This window comes from Acanthopagrus latus, chromosome 22 (genome assembly GCF_904848185.1).
Source record: "Acanthopagrus latus isolate v.2019 chromosome 22, fAcaLat1.1, whole genome shotgun sequence".
Taxonomy (NCBI): Eukaryota; Metazoa; Chordata; class Actinopteri; order Spariformes; family Sparidae; genus Acanthopagrus; species Acanthopagrus latus.
Window position 1 is genome coordinate 5,393,064 of NC_051060.1, and position 19,331 is coordinate 5,412,394.

Consider the following 19,331-nt stretch of genomic DNA (forward strand, 5'->3'; position numbering starts at 1 on the left):
GAATTCTTTATTTTGGCAGTTCTGATGCTGATAGACAGTCAAATATTCCCATGAGACGATCCAACAGCTTGTGTTTAATAGGAACAACGTTTCAGAGTTCCAGCCTGTTGACAATACTTTTGGCTTGAACCTGATTGTATTTAAATGATGGCGGATTCAGTTTGACCATATCTGAACTGTTATTGGAAACTAAGAGTCTAAAGTATTGAGAGTGACATGCTGCAGCTTCATCAGCACCTGCTGAGTTGTTGAAAGCTACTGAGAATCTGATAAATGCCTGAAAGTGTAAATGGAGACACCGCTGTGCTTCCCCCCATGAGGTCTATCTTGGACGTGTCAGTATTTCCGCTGTCTGTCCGTGGTCCTCTCAACATGCCTCTGAATCTCCGCGGATGCTCTCTGACCACAGACGGTGAGCGGCGGCCAGCCAGTGGCTTTGTAAGGCAACGTTTTCCCTCCTCTCAGCTGGACTCATTCTGATCGCCCGCTGCCTCCGAGGGGCCGGTTTCAAGGCTAAGTTGTTGTAAAGGCGGCGCTCATGGCTTACCACAAAATGACATCATGAGATGTGGCGAGGGAGATGTGAGCAAGGAGAAATGCAGTGTGGTCCTGTGGGTATGAGCGAGATAAACCCGCTGCTGCCTCAGTTATTTTACAGTTAAGAGTCAAAGTGATGTCAGATGTCCAATGAGATGGAGGGAAGGGAAGGAATTTGGGGATATTTGGTTTTTAAAACATGATGTGTTTCTCGCTGAAACTGTTTTTTGGGGGGAAATGGAAGGAATCTTTGAGATGTGGCTGAGCAGGATGTCCAAAAGTTTATTTAAAAGTGGGTGGAATTGTTGACATAAAAGCTGCTGGTATGTTGGGATGTTTCAATCTGGTGAATTAGTACAGTCCTGACCTCATTAATGGTCCCATTTTGTTGGAAGTGAGATTTCCATGTTCTTTTATTGTAAAGCCAGCCCAGCTGCTGTGTAAACACTGTGAAAGCGTGACAGAGAAATGCTTGGTCTGTATTCACAAACGAGCTGTCAGGACTTCTATAAAGTTGTGATGTCGTGACGTCATTTCTAAATGAGGATAGCTGAAACACTAGTGTATCATACTGGCGCATCTTTAACCAGCTTTTATAAAAGTCTTTTTTGGTGCCGAAATCGTTTCAGATAATTGCGAAGACAAAGTGATGTTAGATTCTATCACATGTTTAACAAATTCAGATAAAGGACATGTCTTATATCAGTAAGCTCACTCTGGCAGAACTGTGTAACATCTGTTTTATTTAATGAGGAACAAGAGGAAACAAAGACAGGATGCAATTAAGCTTATTAAGAGTTATTAAGTGAAGTATTTTTGCCTCAGCTGGTCCAACACCTGTGATCTTTTGCCTGTTTGCTGCACTTATTAGAGCAGTTGAACATCGACATGTCTTTCCTCCAGTTTAAGTATGGTGAACATTTACAAGAGTTTGCTTCATTATAATGAGAAAATCACTTTATTTCATGTCCGATTGAGCATCTCTGCTTCTAGTTAAGATGCTGTGTCATGTTGACTTGTATAAAAGTGATCCAAATGAGGATTGTGAGGTACTTGGTATCAGCTGATATCCTAAGTTTAGGTGATTGATTTGGGCTTGGAAAATGTTATAAAGTTGCATCCCTATGCTATGAAGTAATCTATTAAATGACCTGATCCCCAGAAAATAAAAGCAGTAATAAAAGTTGCAGTTTTGGGGGTAAGGGTTAGGAGCATACAATGTGAGAAGTAAAGAGATGTTTCTTCAGTTTCTGAGGGAAAAAAGGAAGCAGTACAAAGAGATCCAAAGGTTTTTTATACATCAAGTGTTTGATTCAAACTTTAATTGTCTTCTCTCTGCAGCAGTGCTGGAGCTCTGATGGACAGGCTTTTCTTCTGAATGAAGAGAAAGAAGCACTGGTTTTCTTCTCTAACATTCCATCAGTGTTTTAAATAAACAGAACTACAGCACAGACGATCTCAGGCTCTGCATAACCTAATAGTTTGCAGGCCATCGGGATAAAAACCAGACACTAGGCTTGGTCTTGGAACAAAGAATGTGGCAATAAAATCTCTTCTCCTGTTTCTTCTCTTTTCCTCCTCTTCCTCTCTCTTTCTCTGAAGCTCCATATCCTGGTATCCTCCACCGGCGTCAAACTCAACATCGACTGCCAAGAAGTGGCTGAAAAGGAGATCAAGGCTGCCGGAAACACATCTAGCGACGGCTACCAGGTCCTTGGCAAGATGTCCAAGTCCATTGGCTCCAAGGGAGAATCAGCAACTGTAAGTTGACTGTGATCCTGCAGTGTTCACAGAACAGTGGTTTTCACCTCACGGGGTCAAGGATTCTCTTAACTTGTAGTCTTTATTGACACTGTGTGGTTAAATGGGTATTGATGAATCAATATCAATATAGCTTATAACATGAAAGTGAAATTTTAAGTTTTTGATTTGGAATTGTATCTTCTGTCTGTGTGGAGAAGCAGCATGTCACACCAGGAGGAAGCAGAGCAGTGTACTGCTGTAAACCAAGCAGTAGCACAGTATGACTTGCTGCTGGCCCAGTTTATAGTAGTACAATGCCATGCAGCCTGCCTCTGCACACAGCTGATACTACACTGTTTTTCTCCCTAAAATTATTCAGCTGACTCAGTAACCTAAACAGCAGTGTCATTAACATAAGTTTATGTTAGTCACTGGTTGGACCCAAGTTCAACATTTCATATGTTGAAGAAATTGAGATTTATTAATTTAAATAAACACTTGGACATGTGGTTTTGACCTTTGAACTCAACGACATTAGCTCAGGGTTGAAGTTGAAGACAGATCAGTTTCCTCTGCATTCAGGCAGTTTGTCTAACAGAATTATGGGCTGAACTTGATTAAAGTGAACATACAGAAATGTGTATGTTCTGTATGTTGAGCCTTCAATATGGCTGCAATATGAACCGTTTCCTGTGTTCCCCGAGGCTAATGGGACTCTGCTGCACTGCGTTCTCGCTGTCTCTGTACGTCTTCTGGGAGCTGTGAAGGGCGTATCAGAGACACATGTACCACAACAGCATTTCCATGTTTTTCTTTTTTTTTTTCCCTCTCCACAGTTCCAACTCCAGATGTTCGATATTGTCTGCAGCCTGGGCTGGACCAGCAGGGACAGATGTTGTGACCTCCCATCAATGGTAAGGGAACCCCCGCCTCCACAAAACACGGACACAGGGCCTTCTTACTTAACATGTTTAATGTGTTCAGACTCTCAGTGCTTCATGTTTTGGCTTCGATTGTAGTCTCCTGATAATCAACATTCTGCTCCAAAAATCTGTTTGGATTGAAGGAGTTTTTGGCCTGTAGATGGAAGAGCAACAAAAACAAAACTTTGGAAACGTTTGTGGATCTTCAAAGTCTGATTAGACACATTCGACAATGTATATCTTTTTTTTTTTGCCTACGAGTAAAGAAAATGTTGATGCCTCTGCAGGTAGCTATAGTTGGGTAATCTTGATATAAGGTTCCCAAAAAAAATACTCCTCAAATCATTTTTCCTGTTGCGTCTTTGTTTTAACATATCATCCCTATCATTTTAAAGGTTAGGCAACTCAGGAACAATGCAGAGATGTTTAATGACACGTTTCGTTTCAGTTAAGAGCAGCAGTAATTGGAGCCTCCTGACAGTTTGTGTTGTAACACCCAGCTGCAGGTCCAAACACTCAGGGTGTCCTTGGTTTTCCCTCTGACTCAGGAGCAGATCAAAGCTCAAAGCGGCATAATCAGAGTCAGAACCGGCTTGAATCAAAGAAGAAAATAAACATGGTATATATGATACCCAATGAGTGTGAGCCAGCCGAGGCATCTGGTGAAAGGACAACAGGGTGTGAGGTTTAATACAAAACATCAGAAAAAACAGCAAGGATTGACATATTTAACAGATGTGTGTGTTCTCATACACTGTAGATTCTTTATAACCTGAGTATTGTTTTCTTTATTTTGGCCATCATTCATACCAAGCGGTCAGATAATTTCACTGATGAGAAACTTGCTCTGGTAAAAATTATGCATTTATAAGCAGTTTTCAGATAACAACAAAGAACAAATTGTCATGTTTAATTTCATCTTGCTCTAGAAAATAAAATATGTTCAAGTTCAAGTCGCAATTTTACCATCCCATTCTACAAATTCTAAAATATAGCAGCCTGGTCAGTGGCCTCATTCTTTTAAGTTTGACGCTGTAGTTTCTCCTCTTGTGTCACTTCTAAGAGCGTGGAAGTCAGAGGGGGGGGGGGGGGGGCGGTTTAATAGGTCATACACTGGACTTTCCCTCCGGAGAAAGCGGCTCATGTCCCATTTGTGACCAAGAGTCAAGAGTGATTTGCTTAAGTTATGTTAGTTGTGTAATTTAATGTACACAAGGTGACACACTTAGGTAATTTATGTTACATGAGTAATATGAGTTAGGTAGCTTACTTCACTTTTGTTAAGTTCCAAGACAGAACATAGTCATTTCAACCCAAATTATGATCTTTTCCAAAACTTAACCAAGGATTTTTTGTGCCTAAATCTAACCAAACTACAGTCGTCTTTTTAGTCATGTTACATGAATATACGTGAATGATGTAACTTCTTTTACCTGAGTGAAGTATCTGCATCACTTTCATAACTTGACGTGAGTTACAAGACTCAGCATTATGTTGTTTTTTTCATCTGGGACAAAAGGGCCCAGATGAAAAAAACATTTCTAAAATGTCTTCATTTTTGGCCAGAGGTCAGAGAAGATAATTAAATTGCATAATGGTGTCGCAAAACTAGAGTGTCAGCCAATGACCAGGCTGCTGTATTTGATGAGTTGAGGGAGAGAGTGTGCTGCATTTTACTTCCAGGCAGTCCTTATAATTGAGTTTCTTTTAAACCCAAATATCTTAATCATTTTTGAGAAGATAAATGCAACATATGTCTTACCCCCGTTCTGTTAAGGTTTCATGGTTTCACAGTAAATCAGAGGATTCCAACAGACATGTTGTTCATTTACTTTGTGTTTTTCAGTTAATTTTTTACACAAGATCTGGATCTGTTAGAGACTTGGAGCTTCTTAAAAACAACAAAATGCAGAGGCTGTCATCATAAAGTGTCCTTCATCAGAGTGAAGCATCAAACCTTACATCAGTGCGTTTGCTGCTGCTCTTATTAAAAAGCTTTAAAGCTCATCACTGCACATCCGCTCTCATTGTTAAAGCTTTGATGTGTGGAGATTCTCTCATCCTTAGTTTCAGACTTAATTCGGTTTAAATGGGGGGGCTATTAAACCTGCATTCAGTGACTTATTTTGGTCATTTGGGGGCAAAAAACGAGCTGTAAACATCTGGCGAACGTGCAAGCACATACTTGCTTTCTAACACGCAGAGATTGTCTCGTGCAGTGCTGAAGAGAAAGAAAACAAATCTGAACAGACTTTAAAGAACATAAAACGAGCACAAACATGACAAATATATTTACAACCTGTCGGAGAAGTTCCCGTCTTTCCGTGTCCTTCTCTCTCTCACACAGGAAAACATTTCTGGTGTTTCTAAAGAACTCAGCGAGGCTAGGAAGAGAGGAACAATTGTTTGAGGCAGTGAAATATTTGGCCACCAGCAGCAGCAGTGACAGTTTAATGCAGCACAGTGCAGGCTGTTGTTTAGCGACTGGCCTTTCTCACTTGAGTCCCAGCAGAGATCTCCAGAGAGGCTGGAACAAACAAAGCTTTGTCTAAGCGCAGCACGTTTGCAGTTGGACGTCCAAAACATTTTGAAAAGGATTCAACTGTGGTGGATTATTATCTCAATTGCTGCAGAGTGAGGACAGCTGCTTGATTGGGCTGTTTTGCTGACAATTATTAAATGATCCAAACTGAGGCAGTCGGTGTGGAAATGTACGCTGGAACCAGGAGGAGTTTCACATCCATGTGGGAGTTAGTACCCTGCTTGAACTTGAGCGTGAAACTCCTAAACAATTCAGTGTCATACTTAATAGACATTTAAGCTGACAATCTGAATGGTATTTAAATATATATTCTAGATAGCCAGTATTACAACACAGATTCCAAAAAACGTAAAGCTGTATTATTTATCAATCAAGAATGAGAAAGAATTCCACATTCAAAACGTGTCTACAGTTCCCAAACGCTTCTTTAAAGAAAAGGTGATGGAACACAGTGGTGAACATGCTCCTGTCTAAACTTTTTCTAACTGTTCTCTGAAACATAATGATCGTTTCTAGTCCTAGTTTTTGACATCAAGGTTGTTCTTTCACTTAGTTCTTTCAGTAAGAAGAAAATAGATCAGAGGCCAAGATGTAGATGATCAAAAATATTAATGTGAACATGTATGACAGGAGTGTTCTCGCTAATGTGTTTGTTCTGGCCGAAGAATGAAGCTGGCAGGTTATTCCAAACAAAACATCAGAGTATACTGCTGCTGAACACAGCACAAATGTCAGAACACTGACAGACTCCCTGTTTGTTCTTTTAATGAATTTCACACCAGACTGAGTAACAAGTGGTTTCAGAGGTCCAATCACCAGAATAAATACAAGCATATGTATGTTTCTGCAAACCACCAATATGTTGAAACTTTATTGTTCATTAAAATTTCATTTTGAACCTCAAGTTACCACAACACTGTTCAACTGTAACTTATGCTCCGGTTAGGTTTAGGTTGTTTTGTCATCACCAACATGTCTGGAAAATATCTTGACAGCTCATAAGTAAATACCCAGTGTTTTTTTTGCTTAAAAATGTTTAAAACGGCATCTTGATCAGTGGTCGCTGGCTTAGCAGCCATCTCCCCCTCCTGCAATCTGAAAGTGACATTACACATATTGTTGAAATGTTTATATGTAGAACTCTTACAAACTAGAATGTTTCGTTGATTTGCAGAATGTAAATGCCAACATAGGATTTTACTGGACGAGTATACTACCAGCCAGGGAACAGTAGTAATTCATACTAAAAAACGTCTGTATGATCCACTTGTCTTAGAAGAACCATTTCTGTGTTTTTTGTGTCCTGAAAGTACCCCTCTCCTTTTTTTAGATTCCTGAACTGTTTTTCTCGAGGTTTTACTTACACAAAAGCTTAATTTCACCATGTGCTGAAATCTCTGAAGCAGAAAATGTGCCTAGCTCTACTGGAAAATCACCCAGGGTGCTGTCACCATGCCCACATATTTGTTCTGGTGGAGCTGCTCCAGAAAACGTCACGCACCCTGGCTCTGCTCTTTATCTTGTGCGAGAGAGAGTTTAACATACAGAAATGTTGTTTAAATGCTTGACTGCATGAGTTTATAGCAACATTGTGAAATATATTTTCTGAACAAAGACAGACTGCACTTCCAACACGATGTTACACTGGTTAAAAATGTCTCTGGTAACACTTCAGACCTGCTGAACTGCTCGTGTCGCAACACCTTTTTCAGACGCTCTCTCACAGTTTGTCAGTGACTGTTGATGTTTGAGCCATGAGTGTATGAACCATCTGCTGCTAATGAAGTGACATGAACACTGTTAGATGTTAGCTCTGCTCTAGCCCTCAATCTAAAGTTACATCAGTTGAATCTTGGAGTGTGTTTTCTTTGGCCTGTATGAATCAGTTTGTTCAGACTCTCTGTCTGAAGGTCAACTCAGTGACTTGGCTTATATTCTATTTGTTTTTTACTTGTTTCTTTCTCCACCAGAGAGATGAGCTGAAGTGTCCGTCTCTTCCCAACTCCTGCACCTGCACCTCAGAGCCCAACGGGCTGCCAGGGCCTCAGGGACCAGTGGTAAGAATCACCTGAATCCATCTGAACGACCTCTTAATAAGCTGCTGTTTACAGAACAGTTTAGACTTTCCACTTCTTTACTTGATTCTTTCCATTTTGGAGGATTTAAAATGTTCCTCCTCTACATTTCAGAGGAAAGTCTTGTATTCTTTTTTCACCATTATGTGACAGCTCAACCCTATCTCCTAGAAATGATGTTTACAAACTAAATGATTCTTGCCAAATGCTTTTTGGAGGAAACAGAACTATTTTGAAGTCCAGAAGGAACCATGTCATTGTCTTTTGATGCCAAAGACCCAGGGTCCACCTCCTCTGTCTATTCATTGTTGCACTGCTAAAATACACTGATATTTAACGACAGGTGCTCTGCTGCGTCCCTGCCTCCCATTTGCTATCTACACAACGCTGGCAGTGGGCGTGAAGATGATTACTGTCAGTCTGAAACTAGCAATGACACTTTGTGCAACAAGATAGTGAGATACTGCCCTAAGACTCCCCAAACACCTGGAAACAAACTTTGGGTTAAATCAGCATAGTTCCCTTTTTAGAACGATGGCGATATTGGTGAAATATTGAGATAGTTTACTTTTTTAGTAATTTAATGATTTCCTGCACCTTAAGCAGGTGCTTTGAGTTCTATAAACACACCCATAAAAAAAAAACATTTATCCTCCTTTTGTTGCCTCAAGCCAATGATAATAAAGTATTATTGCAGTCTAAGATTCATTCAGAACTGTTCCTCATTTTATTGATAAAAAGCATAATGCTACCAGCACTAGAGTTCCTTTTAACTGTTGCTTGTGGTGTTGTTAATTAGTGGCATATGAAGGTCATTTCTAGAAGACAGGGTTGGTTGCTTGTTTTTTTTTTTTTGTTTTTTTCAAATCATATGTTAAATAGAAAGTCAACTGTCACACACAAATCAGCATTGTTTCATACTGTCAAACTAATTTTACTGAACCTGTAGAAGCTTGTGATCCTTCAACCCATCATTTTTGTGGTGGTTTTCATGCTTTCAGTATTCAGTAATCTGTAATTTCATGCATAAAGCATTGAGCCAGGAAACATTTTTCATAGGGAGCTCTAACTTGTTTACTCTCATTACTTGTTTTCTGTTACTTTTACTCAATGCTTTATTTTCTAATGGAACCTTTGTCCACTGAGCTATTTCCCTGTAAGTTAAAGCTCTGACCTGTTGGTTATTTATGGTTATTTATATACTATATGTTGTACAAGGGAGATTATTGCACCCTGAAGCACATTAACCATGGGAAACATCTTTGCAATGCCTCATAAAATCTTTTAAGAGGGTGGAGAAGGTAAACTGTGGTGCAGCATGATGAAGGCTGACCTGTCAGACAGATGGTAGATAGAACCTGCTGCCTTTCCTCTGACTGCACTACAGATAAAGAAAGCTGTTGATACATTAGTACTGTATATTTTTCTCATTGTCAACAGTTATAGTCACTTCCTAAACAGCTACTTGCTGTAGTTTTCATATGACAAATAGGAGGAAATACAGTAGGGACCATTTTCAGTGGCAGATCAGTCTACATTCGATGATCTAGTGAGTGTTCTCTGCAGCAGAACAGTCATTGTTTGACAATAAGTGAAATATACAAATGAACCAGACTTAAATATATGAATAAAGATTCTTAAAACAAACAAAAAGTGTTGTTGTAACTGACATATATATTTCTGACAAAATAAGAAAAGTTAAAGAGAAATAGTCAAGATTTGAAACAAACTTTTTAGGGACTTTAAGATGGGTATTTGCTGTGCGTGTTACATGCACACAACTTTCTGCCAAACAGTTTAGTATTTCATTAGTTGGTGTGTTTAACTTTTGATAAGTAATATGAAAACTAGAGGTGTCATGATGTTGGTTCTAAATGGAAAGCAGATCACAATGAGCTCACCATTAAAATCAGAAACAGGATTAACAATTCTTCCAGTATTTTTTAGTTTCTGTCCAACCAGCCTCCTTTAGCAGCTCAGAAGAAAAAATAAACACTTGAAAGAAGACACAACTGTTTTCGGAGAAAACTCTGACATTGTCAGGGTTGTTGGTTTATTTTTTTCGTTTTCAGGGATCCTTTATTGATTTGTTTGTGGCTTGAGATTTAAGAAACTGAATTTTAGTTTTTGTTGTTTACTGTTTAATCATTGAAAGCTGGTATTTTTTTGCTGAACTGTGGAATCTTTATTTCTGGTGAATATTATTTGAACTTGTATAACCAGCAAAAAGCCACTAGGATAAAGCCAAGCAGTTGTTTATAAATGCCCTTATCTTTTTAAAGAAGAATCTGAAAGTGTAAACGACAGTCGTCAGGATGTAAAATGGTCTGTTGATCTTTACAAATCCAAATGTGATGGTCCAGCAATAGCATAACTGTCGGTATTTTGAGCAAATTTTAAGATCTAATCATAATCATGACCTTATGTGCTAAACTAAGATTGAATTTACATACATTTATATTAAATATATTTACATATATTTTATTTATATTCATCCTCAGGGTGCCCCCGGCAGCAAAGGTCCTCGAGGTGAGAGAGGAGAAGCTGGTCCTGCTGTAAGTATCTTTAAAAACTAACCCTCTATCTGTCTCATCTTCAAAATATCACCCTTTTAATAAGAGATATAGAAAAAGCCCCCCAGGCAGTTCTTCTCTGAGCCAGATCAGACTCCTCAGCTATCAGCTCTCCATGAACAAAAGATTTGTTTATAGTACAAAAGCTTTGAAGAGCTTGAGCACATCTGATTCCACTTATTGATGCATGTTTTTGCTTTTTCTCTCTGATATGAAGGGGAGGTTCCTTGTATCCTGTTGGTCTTTTCCACAGCTTGCAACAGATTTATAGAAATATCAGCATATATCAACAACAAATTCCTCTTGTGTTTAAAACGTTTCTTATCTGACCTTCAGGGACCGATCGGCCCACGTGGAGATAACGGACCACCGGGGCCCATGGGTCTGCCCGGCCCTCAAGGACCCAGCGGGCTGTCAATTCCTGGAGAGGCTGTGAGTGTTTAAACACACCTGACAAACACACACACACACACTCCCTGCTCGGAGACACAAGGCAACTCATCATAAATCCCAGGAAGCCTCGGCACACCAGAGAAGGATTACTCTGACGATTTATTGTGAAGGGAATTTACAAGATGGGGAGTATCTGTGGCAGAGATTCACATTCCTTCTGGTCTGAGGGGAAGAAGTGATACTAAAGCGATGTGAGACATCAATACCACTGAATGTTTATAAATCACTTTGGATTTCCATCCCTGAGAAGAGCTGTACCCAGATCAGACTGAAATGCTCAAAATGTCTTCAGGACAGTCAGGACAGACTCGAGAAGAGTCTTCCGAGTATTTACACTGTGAACGACTTACTGCTCTTTACTCCACTACATTTATTTAACAGCTTTAGTTTCTTGTGACTGAAGCTTGACATTCAGGGGCTGAGGGGGAGAGACAGCAGATAATTGGGGGGAAACAATTAGAATAAATACTAAACACAAGAATTTGAAACCAGACGATAACATTACAACATCAAATATTACATAAAGCACAGTCATCACTTGACCATCATCAAATTAAAGGCTAGCATGTCAACATAAAGACTACACTATAACCTGATATTAACGTTTGATCTGTATCTGGATGATGGCAAGTGGTAACAGAGCCAGTGCTCTGCCTGCATTGCCATTGGATCTGAATATGCAGATGAACGCTTGCTAGGTAGACTAACATTACTTTTACTGTCTGATTGAAAAGATCATTAGAGCCAACCGGGATGCTTGTTTGCCCTCAGCTACCATCTTCAGTCACATGCCCGTGGACTGAAGCATTGCTACTGAATGACCTCTAGTTAGCAGAGGAAAAGCAAGATGCCTTCCACCCAGCTCAACACATCAACTTGTGGCCAGATTCAATCCACATCCTGGTGGCTGTCTTCTGCAGGCATTTACACTTGCATCAACATGAGTTTGATGGTCAGCTGGTCAATTTACTTAGCAAGGGTGCAAATGATATACTGACATAAACATGTTCATTCACTGTTCTTTATAAATCAATCAAATCAGCTGGATTTCAGTTGCATAGAACTTTATTTCAGACCCATGTATTTGCTCAGCCTCTTTCAAACTATTAAACTAGAAATTAGAAGCCGTTTTGTAACAATGTTAGAAAGGAAGAACTTAAAAAACACAAATCTGCACCAAGATCCAAAGATGTATAATACAAAAACACCACTTAATACTTTAAAATAACATGAACAAAATAGTCAATAAACACAAAGCATGATGCAAAGGAAGACATAAAATGTGAGCCAATATTAATAAAACCCTAAACAGGTGAGAAGTTTTGTTTTTGCTTCCATTTCTCAAAACAACAACAAGCTGAACACTTCTTTATCCATCACTGCATCTGTAAAGTCTCACAGCTTCATCTGACTGTGTCTATTGGCTGAGATAACACCACTGGCAGGACATGCTACTGATGTGTGGGTCACAGAAATGTTCTGTTGATTCATGTTGATGTGTTCTCTCTTCAGGGCCGTCCTGGACCAAAGGGAGATGCCGGTGACTCTGGCTTACCTGGACAGAAAGTAAGTGCAGCTCTGCCAAGAAAAAGTTTCAGGATTTGAAACAGGAAACGGGGATAATTCACAGTTTGACTACTGATCTGGCGTGTGTCCGGAGTCACATGATTCGCCAGCTGGGGAGGATGCAGAAAGAGGAGAGGGAGCTTATGAATATTACTTTTAGATTAAATTTTTGCACAGAATGAGCCAAGAACAAGTCACCTTGATTAACAACGCTGGTTTTAAGTGTTGGCCTGCAGTCAGCCGCTACATCCTCCTCTTAACGTAAGTTGTTTTATCTGAAAATATACGAGGAGCTGCGGTCCAACTGTGGATATCCAGGGTCTGGAAGAAAAAAGTGACACCTAAGCTCATAAAGCACCAGTTGGTCTGAAAGTAAAGAACATCTTGGTCACTGTAAAGCTTCGAGTCCTCTGAAGACAGAACAGGATCAAACTGTTGACATATTTAAAAAATCAGTTGTTCTGATTTCTTCCTGAAGTCTTGTTAAGTTTTCTGTGGTGGTCAGAGATGAAAGTCAAATTTCAATTTAAAGCTTTTCTCTCATGCTTAATGCAGCATTGTTGAGAGGAGAGATAAATGATAAAAATGTAACCTAAAAGTGAAGAGAACGAGATAGCGATTGCGGGCAGTAGTGATTTGGTCACACTGGTCTCCTTTAAGGTCAGATCACATCAAGCTTAGATTACACTTGAGCTCATAAGAAGCTAAATGTGTAAATGCAGGAAGGATTGGAAGGAGACACTTCAGGCTCAGTGATCTCATCAGGCTCCATTAACTCTGTTTATAGGTACAGTCACATCAACTGTGGAGAGCTGTTTGTTCACTTCTTTAAGCTTCAGCCTTTAGAGTTTGGCTTCAGTGGATTTTAAAATAATGCACACTGAAACAGTTTTAGGCCCGTTTTGGGATGAATGGGCATGTTTGATTACAATATCTGGTACCACTTCATTACGTTTTTTTTTTTTTTTTTGTGAGTGCCAGATGGCTGGGCTTCATGTTCAAACCTCTTTTTTCTCTCGATGAAACAGTACAAAAGATTTTACAGTCACGAGTTGGAGCAGAACATGTACAGCAATACAACAACAGGTATCAAACCTGTGAGCTGTCAGTTTCTTCAGTCTCCTCCCTCTGTGCAGACACACAGTGGAGTCCCGAGTGTGACTAACTGATCAGCTCTTGTCCCCATGTGGATGGTGCTGATGGAGCAGGCAGGCTGCAGGTGACCATGTTGGAGCAGATGCTATAGTAACATGCATTTAATGACTTGCAGACCACGCGGGCACCAGTTTATAATGGCCAATAAAACAGATCTGGAATATATTATGTTCCCTGTAAACGTTATGCTGAGGCATCAAAGACCAGAGAGGACTAGCAATAAAAACACTGAGCAGAGTTTCAGAGCAAATGAGTGCAAAAAAAGGAGATTTACTGTCGGACACGCAGAATCAAACCTGTTCGGATGATAGGTCAGAGCAAAGGTGACCTTTTAGTTAAAGCAGATAAAAGGAGGTAAATGGGCTCTGAGCTGTTTCCTGTGTGTTTCAGGGTTCACCTGGTCCTCCTGGATCTGCTGGGCCGATCGGAGCAGCTGGAGTGAGGGTGAGTACACAGCCTGCTTTTAATGGCAACCATGCTCTGTGAATTCTTTCAACATGAACAGTATCAGTTCAATTCCTCAGTCGTGATCTTTTATTTCAGGGCCCTCCAGGAAAGGATGGCCCGGCTGGACCCAGAGGCCCCGCAGGGCCCATGGTAAGAGTTTTAATGGTTTGTTGGGAGCTCTGACACTCGTACACCTGGGAGCTGCTGCCTGTTGGCCGCTTAGCTCGGCACAAAACCAGCTGTAGCAATTAAGCATTTAAGTGCCTTGCTCAAGGACAAACTGGCATCAGAAAACATGACTCAGTTGTTTTCTCCATCCAGATTTAACAAGCTGATGGTGAATGCAAATTTTCTGGTCATTAAGAGTACTTTTTGATAAACACAGATGATTATCAGAGCTACACAAGGTTTTGTGCTCCAAGTGATGTTATTTCATCTTTTATTTGGAAAACTGGAAGAATATTCGTTGAAGTTCTTCTTTTAGGTGAATACGATAACAATAATAGTCTTTGAACCTGGTGGTACCATGTTCTGACATTTGTTTGCTTTCTCTGTTTCCTTGCAGGGACCTCCAGGATCTCCTGGAATCCCAGGTGCTGCAGGAAAACCAGGAAACACTGGAGACTCTGGCGCACCTGTGAGTGTCCTCACTGTCATGGCAGCTGTGTACAAGCAGCTTGCAGAGTCGGAATTTAAATAGTTTTCTGACAACTGAACATTTGTTTTTCTGTTTTTAGGGTGCTGTTGGTCCAAAGGGAGACAAGGGAGAGAGAGTGAGTACACCTGAATGTCTTTTCTAACATCTCAGAGCTCAAAGACTTCATACGAAATTAACAACAAAACATTCATTGTTATAAGTTTGAAAAATATCTTTGTAGCCTAATTTTTATAAATAAGAGAATTTATTTCCAATGTGGCAAGAAAATGTGTTCCTATTATAGTTTTCTATAACCAATATATGATATGATATGATATCTTCAAGACAGAATTTCCATTCAAAACTGCTGAAAATGCAAGACAGCACCAAGGTTCAAATAATCCTGAAAGGAACTGGTACAAGAACCAGAGAGAATTTGGTGGAAAAAAGGCCAGACTGAACTGAGCCAGTAGCTTTAATCTTGAGCCACTTAGGAAACTATTTCTAGTAAACTTCCAACAACAGTATTCAAAATCCTTCACATATCTTTATCCTAAAACTTTCCTCTTTGTTTCCAGGGTGACTTTGCTCCTCAGAACATGATGCGATCGATTGCCAGACAAGTTTGCGAGCAGCTAGTAAACGGTAAGTTGTGCATTTTCCCCCTTAACTTGAGAGGAAATGTTTCTGGCAGTGTGAAGCAGCCCGACTCAAAACATAAACCTTCACGAAACAGTGAGCCAGCACTTACTCTTCTCTTCTTTCTCCTCCTCTGTTGCTGCAGCACAAATGACTCGTGTCAACACGTTACTTAACCAGATCCCCAACGGCATGTACCGCAGCAACAGCCCCGGCCCTGCAGGGCCCCCTGGAGCACCTGGTAGGCAGGGACCCCGCGGAGAGCCGGGCCCTGCAGGCAGGAATGGTTTCCCCGGAAATCCTGGCTTACCTGGTCAGCAGGGAGAGAGAGGTACGTTCAGAAATGGAATTCAACACAGTCATCATCAGGCGGAGTTAACAAAACAAACCTGGAGGGGAAGATTTGTAAAATGGAAGCTAAAGCAGCAGCATAGTGATTATTTAGCCTGCCGCAAGTTTATTTGAAAAGCCAAAAACCATTGCAGGATGCTAACGAGGTTTGGATTCATCAGTAAACCTCGTTAAGTCATTTGATTTTTATGCTGTCTTTCAGTCACTTTTGGAGTTCTACTCTAAACTCTGAATGTCTTTGTCTCTTTAAAACATAATCATGAAAACAAATAAAATATTTCAGGAGACATTGCACAAGACAGAGATGATGAAGCTGCATGTTACAGTGCCGAGACACATGAAGTTTAACACACTACAGGAGGCCGCGTATTAGAAGTAGGAGCTCTTACGCAACAGTACGGAGTCTTCGTAGAGAAGCTGAAGCTTATTTTCCTCCACTGATACTTTATTTCACTACATCCACTAGAAAACCGTCATTGTGTTTACAGGACGACAAGCAGAAGAAGTGATTCTTTGTTACGGTGGTAAACGTAGTGCAGTCAGACAGTGTCAGGACAGCAACATGTTGTTATTGTTTTGGCTCCAGCACTTTGATGAGAAATGAAGCGATGACTGGGAGCGTCAGCTTGAATTTTTTTATGTTCATATCCGTGTTGGCTGTTTGACTTGTAGCATTTTTGATACAGATTGAGTCCTCCAAAGTGAGTGCAATTCAGGAGGATATTGATCGTGAACATACAGTCAAAGAAACCAAGATGTTCTTGAATAGACAAGTCACATAACCTCAGTCCAACTAATTTCACTTATGTATTTGGTTCACACCAGCCAAATAAGCCAGTGAAATTAGCATTCTGTCCTCCTCAGTTTGAACATTTGGGACATACAACCTATTTACATCTTTTGGAACATTCAATTTTTTGTTTCGCAAACTTGTTTTCCAAAACATTTTGTCTACCTTTTTGATACCAGACTTATGATAGAAAGCAGGATGTGGAGCTGGCTTCAGTACAGAGCAGCATCATCCTTACATTATGTAAACTTATAACCCGAGCCCACTCTCCTCACATGACCCGAAAACTTGTTCCTCCACTGCCATCATGGAGGATCTTCCAATCTGAGGGTCCTAAAGAGAGGAAATACAGGTGTTTCCTTCCTCACAATCTTTACAGCAGGAGATGCAAGAATACATGTTAGCATTATAAAAAGCATCCCAAGAGTCAGCTGACAGTGAGTGACTGCAGAAGACTTAATAAATATAACTTCTTCCTCAGGTTTATTTTAACTTACCTAAAATATTCTGACTAAAAGCAACAGTTCTACAGTTCATCTCATGTAGATGTCCTTAAGTCGAAGCAGAAAAAACTCAGAAATGTATCTTTGGATTTCAAATCCATTGTTCTGGAGTAACAACCAGGAAAACGGAGAACGTGTTTCTGTTCTGATGCACTGATCTTTGATCAGACAAGACAGAAAACGTGTCATTTCCAGCTGTTTTCATCTGTGAAAAAAAACACCATGTGGTTTAATATGAAGCAGCTCAAACTGGTTTTAAAAGTCAATCTTTGATTACTGTAATTGGTGTGTGACTCATCTGCACGGTGAGGAAACATCTTATCATTGGTTGGTTAAATGCAAGAATGTATTAAACTGATACACTTTGACCATCGTGTGATTCATCTGGCTTGAATCGACACTATTTAACTGTTTAACTCTGGCAATCATGTTTTTTTACATTGGAGCCAGATTCTCATTATTAGTCTGTAACTCAGGAATAATGTAAGACTTCATCATGTGATCCTGCGTTTCCTCCAGGTCCTGCAGGAGAGAAAGGTGAGCGAGGAGTGCAAGGAGTCGGACAGAAAGGACCAAGAGGACCTGCTGGTATGTCTGACTTTTTTTTTTTAACCTGCTCTCTGCACTCCATCAAATGTTTGATTTTACTCAAGAAAAAAAGAGTTCACAAAGTTGACGGTATTTGTGAAAAAAGGATAAGTGTCTAGAAGTGTAGCTGGTGATTCTCTGACCGAGAATCACCTCTGACAGAGGTGATTCTCTGACAGAGAATCACCAGTCCTGCTGTTGAATTAGATTACTGAAAACTGCCAGAACAGTCCCAGTCTAACAGACTTTTAGGAAGTCACTTCCCAACCAAAAAGTCTGAAAAACCAAACAACAACCACAAAATCATGATGTCACTCTCCCTGGAGCCTAATCACAGAAACATCCAGCCCCTCTGTAATCCAGCAGCCTCACAACGCTGGGACAATCTGGTCAGTCAGACTGAAGAAAGGGGGTAGAACAAAGTTTTCTGAAACAATCAAGGTCAAATTGTGGAAACTGTGTAAGAGGGAGTGACATAGAGAGGGAACGATCGTGGAAAAGGAGGAAGTGATCGTCAGTGAGTCATGATGGAAGAGCTTCATTCACAACACATGCTGAGGACAACGAGCAGGAGACAGACGATCAGGGAAACTTTCCAAGCCGGCTTTGTCTGTGTCTAGACAGAAGGCAGAGGGGGAAAAAGGATCAGCAGATCCTGTTGCTTCCTTTTTTTCCCCCTCTCAGAGTTTAGTTTCTTTTATTTCTACGTTCCACATGTTGTGCCTGAGACTGTCAGCAGCACTTACAACCCTTTTTTTATGTTTCCAACTGCAATTGGAGCATGACACCATGAGCTATAATTACCTGTTTGGTACAGAGATCAGAAAACATCTCCCGGGTTTTTACTTTAGGAAGTTTTAAAAGATTTAAAATAAAACATGAATTTGAATCTCTAAAGTTAACGAAGTTAGAAAGAGTTCGAAATAATGTTTTACAATTTTGGAAAGATCATAAATACATGCAATTAAAGAGGAGAATCACTTTGAGTCCAAATGTTGGAGTAAATCAACATTTCTCATAAGCCAGTTGCATTTATTTCTTTTCCATCCTACTAAGATAAATTACTTTGTATTTTCCATCCAGGTCCACCAGGAGAAAGCAGGACCGGATCTACAGGCCCTCCAGGCTCTGCTGGACCCCGTGGTCCCCCTGGACGTCCAGGCTATGCTGGAGTCCGCGGGCCTCCCGGACCTCCTGGATACTGTGACTCTTCTCAGTGTGTTGGCATTCCTTACAACGGCCAAGGTTACGTAGGTACGTATCAAGACCTGCACGGGCTTCAGTAGCCTGGTGTTATGAAACAAGTACAAAACTGCTAAAAGTTGTTAATGAACAGCTGGTGGGATGGAAATCTTCAAACAGAGAACTGTAAATCAACACTCCAACATTTTGAGGGAGCCACTTATTTTCTGTCTTCTGAGACAGATGAAATGTGTGTGTCCAGTTGAGACAAAGTCGGCTGAGGAAGGGTTTAGACTAGCTTAGCACAAAGACTGGAAGTAAAGGGAAACTGTCAGCCTAGCTCCACTGAAACTTGATTATAGCAACCTGTACTCCTAACCTGCCAGTCAGCACTGATTTAAGAGGAGCCAGTATCAAGTTCAATTTTAATGTCCCAGGGGAACACAATGACTGTTTCCCAGTTTCAGATTCAAGATCAGTTATTCTGATAATGAGCATTTCATGGCCTTCAGACAGCAAATAAGGATTTCTCAAAATGTTGGATTGTTTTTTCAAGGGGATTAATGCATGTTTGGAATCTAGTATTAAAACTGATAGCCACTAATCATTAGAGAAAGGTTTGTTTTA

The 19,331-nt window shown here is 40.3% G+C and overlaps 1 protein-coding gene and 1 long non-coding RNA gene across 13 annotated transcripts in view; one reads left to right on the forward strand and one right to left on the reverse strand.

The window, feature by feature from the left end:
• The window catches only part of col12a1b (collagen, type XII, alpha 1b), a 141,028-nt gene that overhangs the window by 118,634 nt on the left and 3,063 nt on the right, over positions 1 to 19,331 (forward strand). For all 8 annotated transcript variants that reach the window (XM_037085510.1, XM_037085509.1, XM_037085505.1 and 5 more), the window contains 14 exons: positions 2,140 to 2,298; positions 3,117 to 3,194; positions 7,716 to 7,802; positions 10,322 to 10,375; positions 10,730 to 10,825; positions 12,359 to 12,412; positions 13,958 to 14,011; positions 14,111 to 14,164; positions 14,580 to 14,651; positions 14,752 to 14,787; positions 15,230 to 15,296; positions 15,436 to 15,621; positions 17,454 to 17,522; positions 18,606 to 18,776. In XM_037085510.1, coding sequence (XP_036941405.1) covers positions 2,140 to 2,298; positions 3,117 to 3,194; positions 7,716 to 7,802; positions 10,322 to 10,375; positions 10,730 to 10,825; positions 12,359 to 12,412; positions 13,958 to 14,011; positions 14,111 to 14,164; positions 14,580 to 14,651; positions 14,752 to 14,787; positions 15,230 to 15,296; positions 15,436 to 15,621; positions 17,454 to 17,522; positions 18,606 to 18,776 — 1,237 coding nt within the window. The remainder of the gene's footprint in view (positions 1 to 2,139; positions 2,299 to 3,116; positions 3,195 to 7,715; positions 7,803 to 10,321; positions 10,376 to 10,729; positions 10,826 to 12,358; positions 12,413 to 13,957; positions 14,012 to 14,110; positions 14,165 to 14,579; positions 14,652 to 14,751; positions 14,788 to 15,229; positions 15,297 to 15,435; positions 15,622 to 17,453; positions 17,523 to 18,605; positions 18,777 to 19,331) is intronic.
• Positions 11,894 to 19,331, reverse strand: part of LOC119012052 — a 33,365-nt gene continuing 25,927 nt past the window's right edge. For 4 of the 5 annotated variants that reach the window (XR_005072349.1, XR_005072350.1, XR_005072351.1 and 1 more), the window contains 3 exons: positions 15,403 to 15,600; positions 12,611 to 12,733; positions 11,894 to 12,424 (listed from right to left, as the gene is read on the reverse strand). This is a non-coding gene — a long non-coding RNA (uncharacterized LOC119012052). Of the gene's footprint in view, positions 12,523 to 12,610; positions 12,734 to 15,402; positions 15,601 to 19,331 lie in introns of all 5 variants that reach the window. The other variant, XR_005072352.1, reaches the window with a different exon arrangement.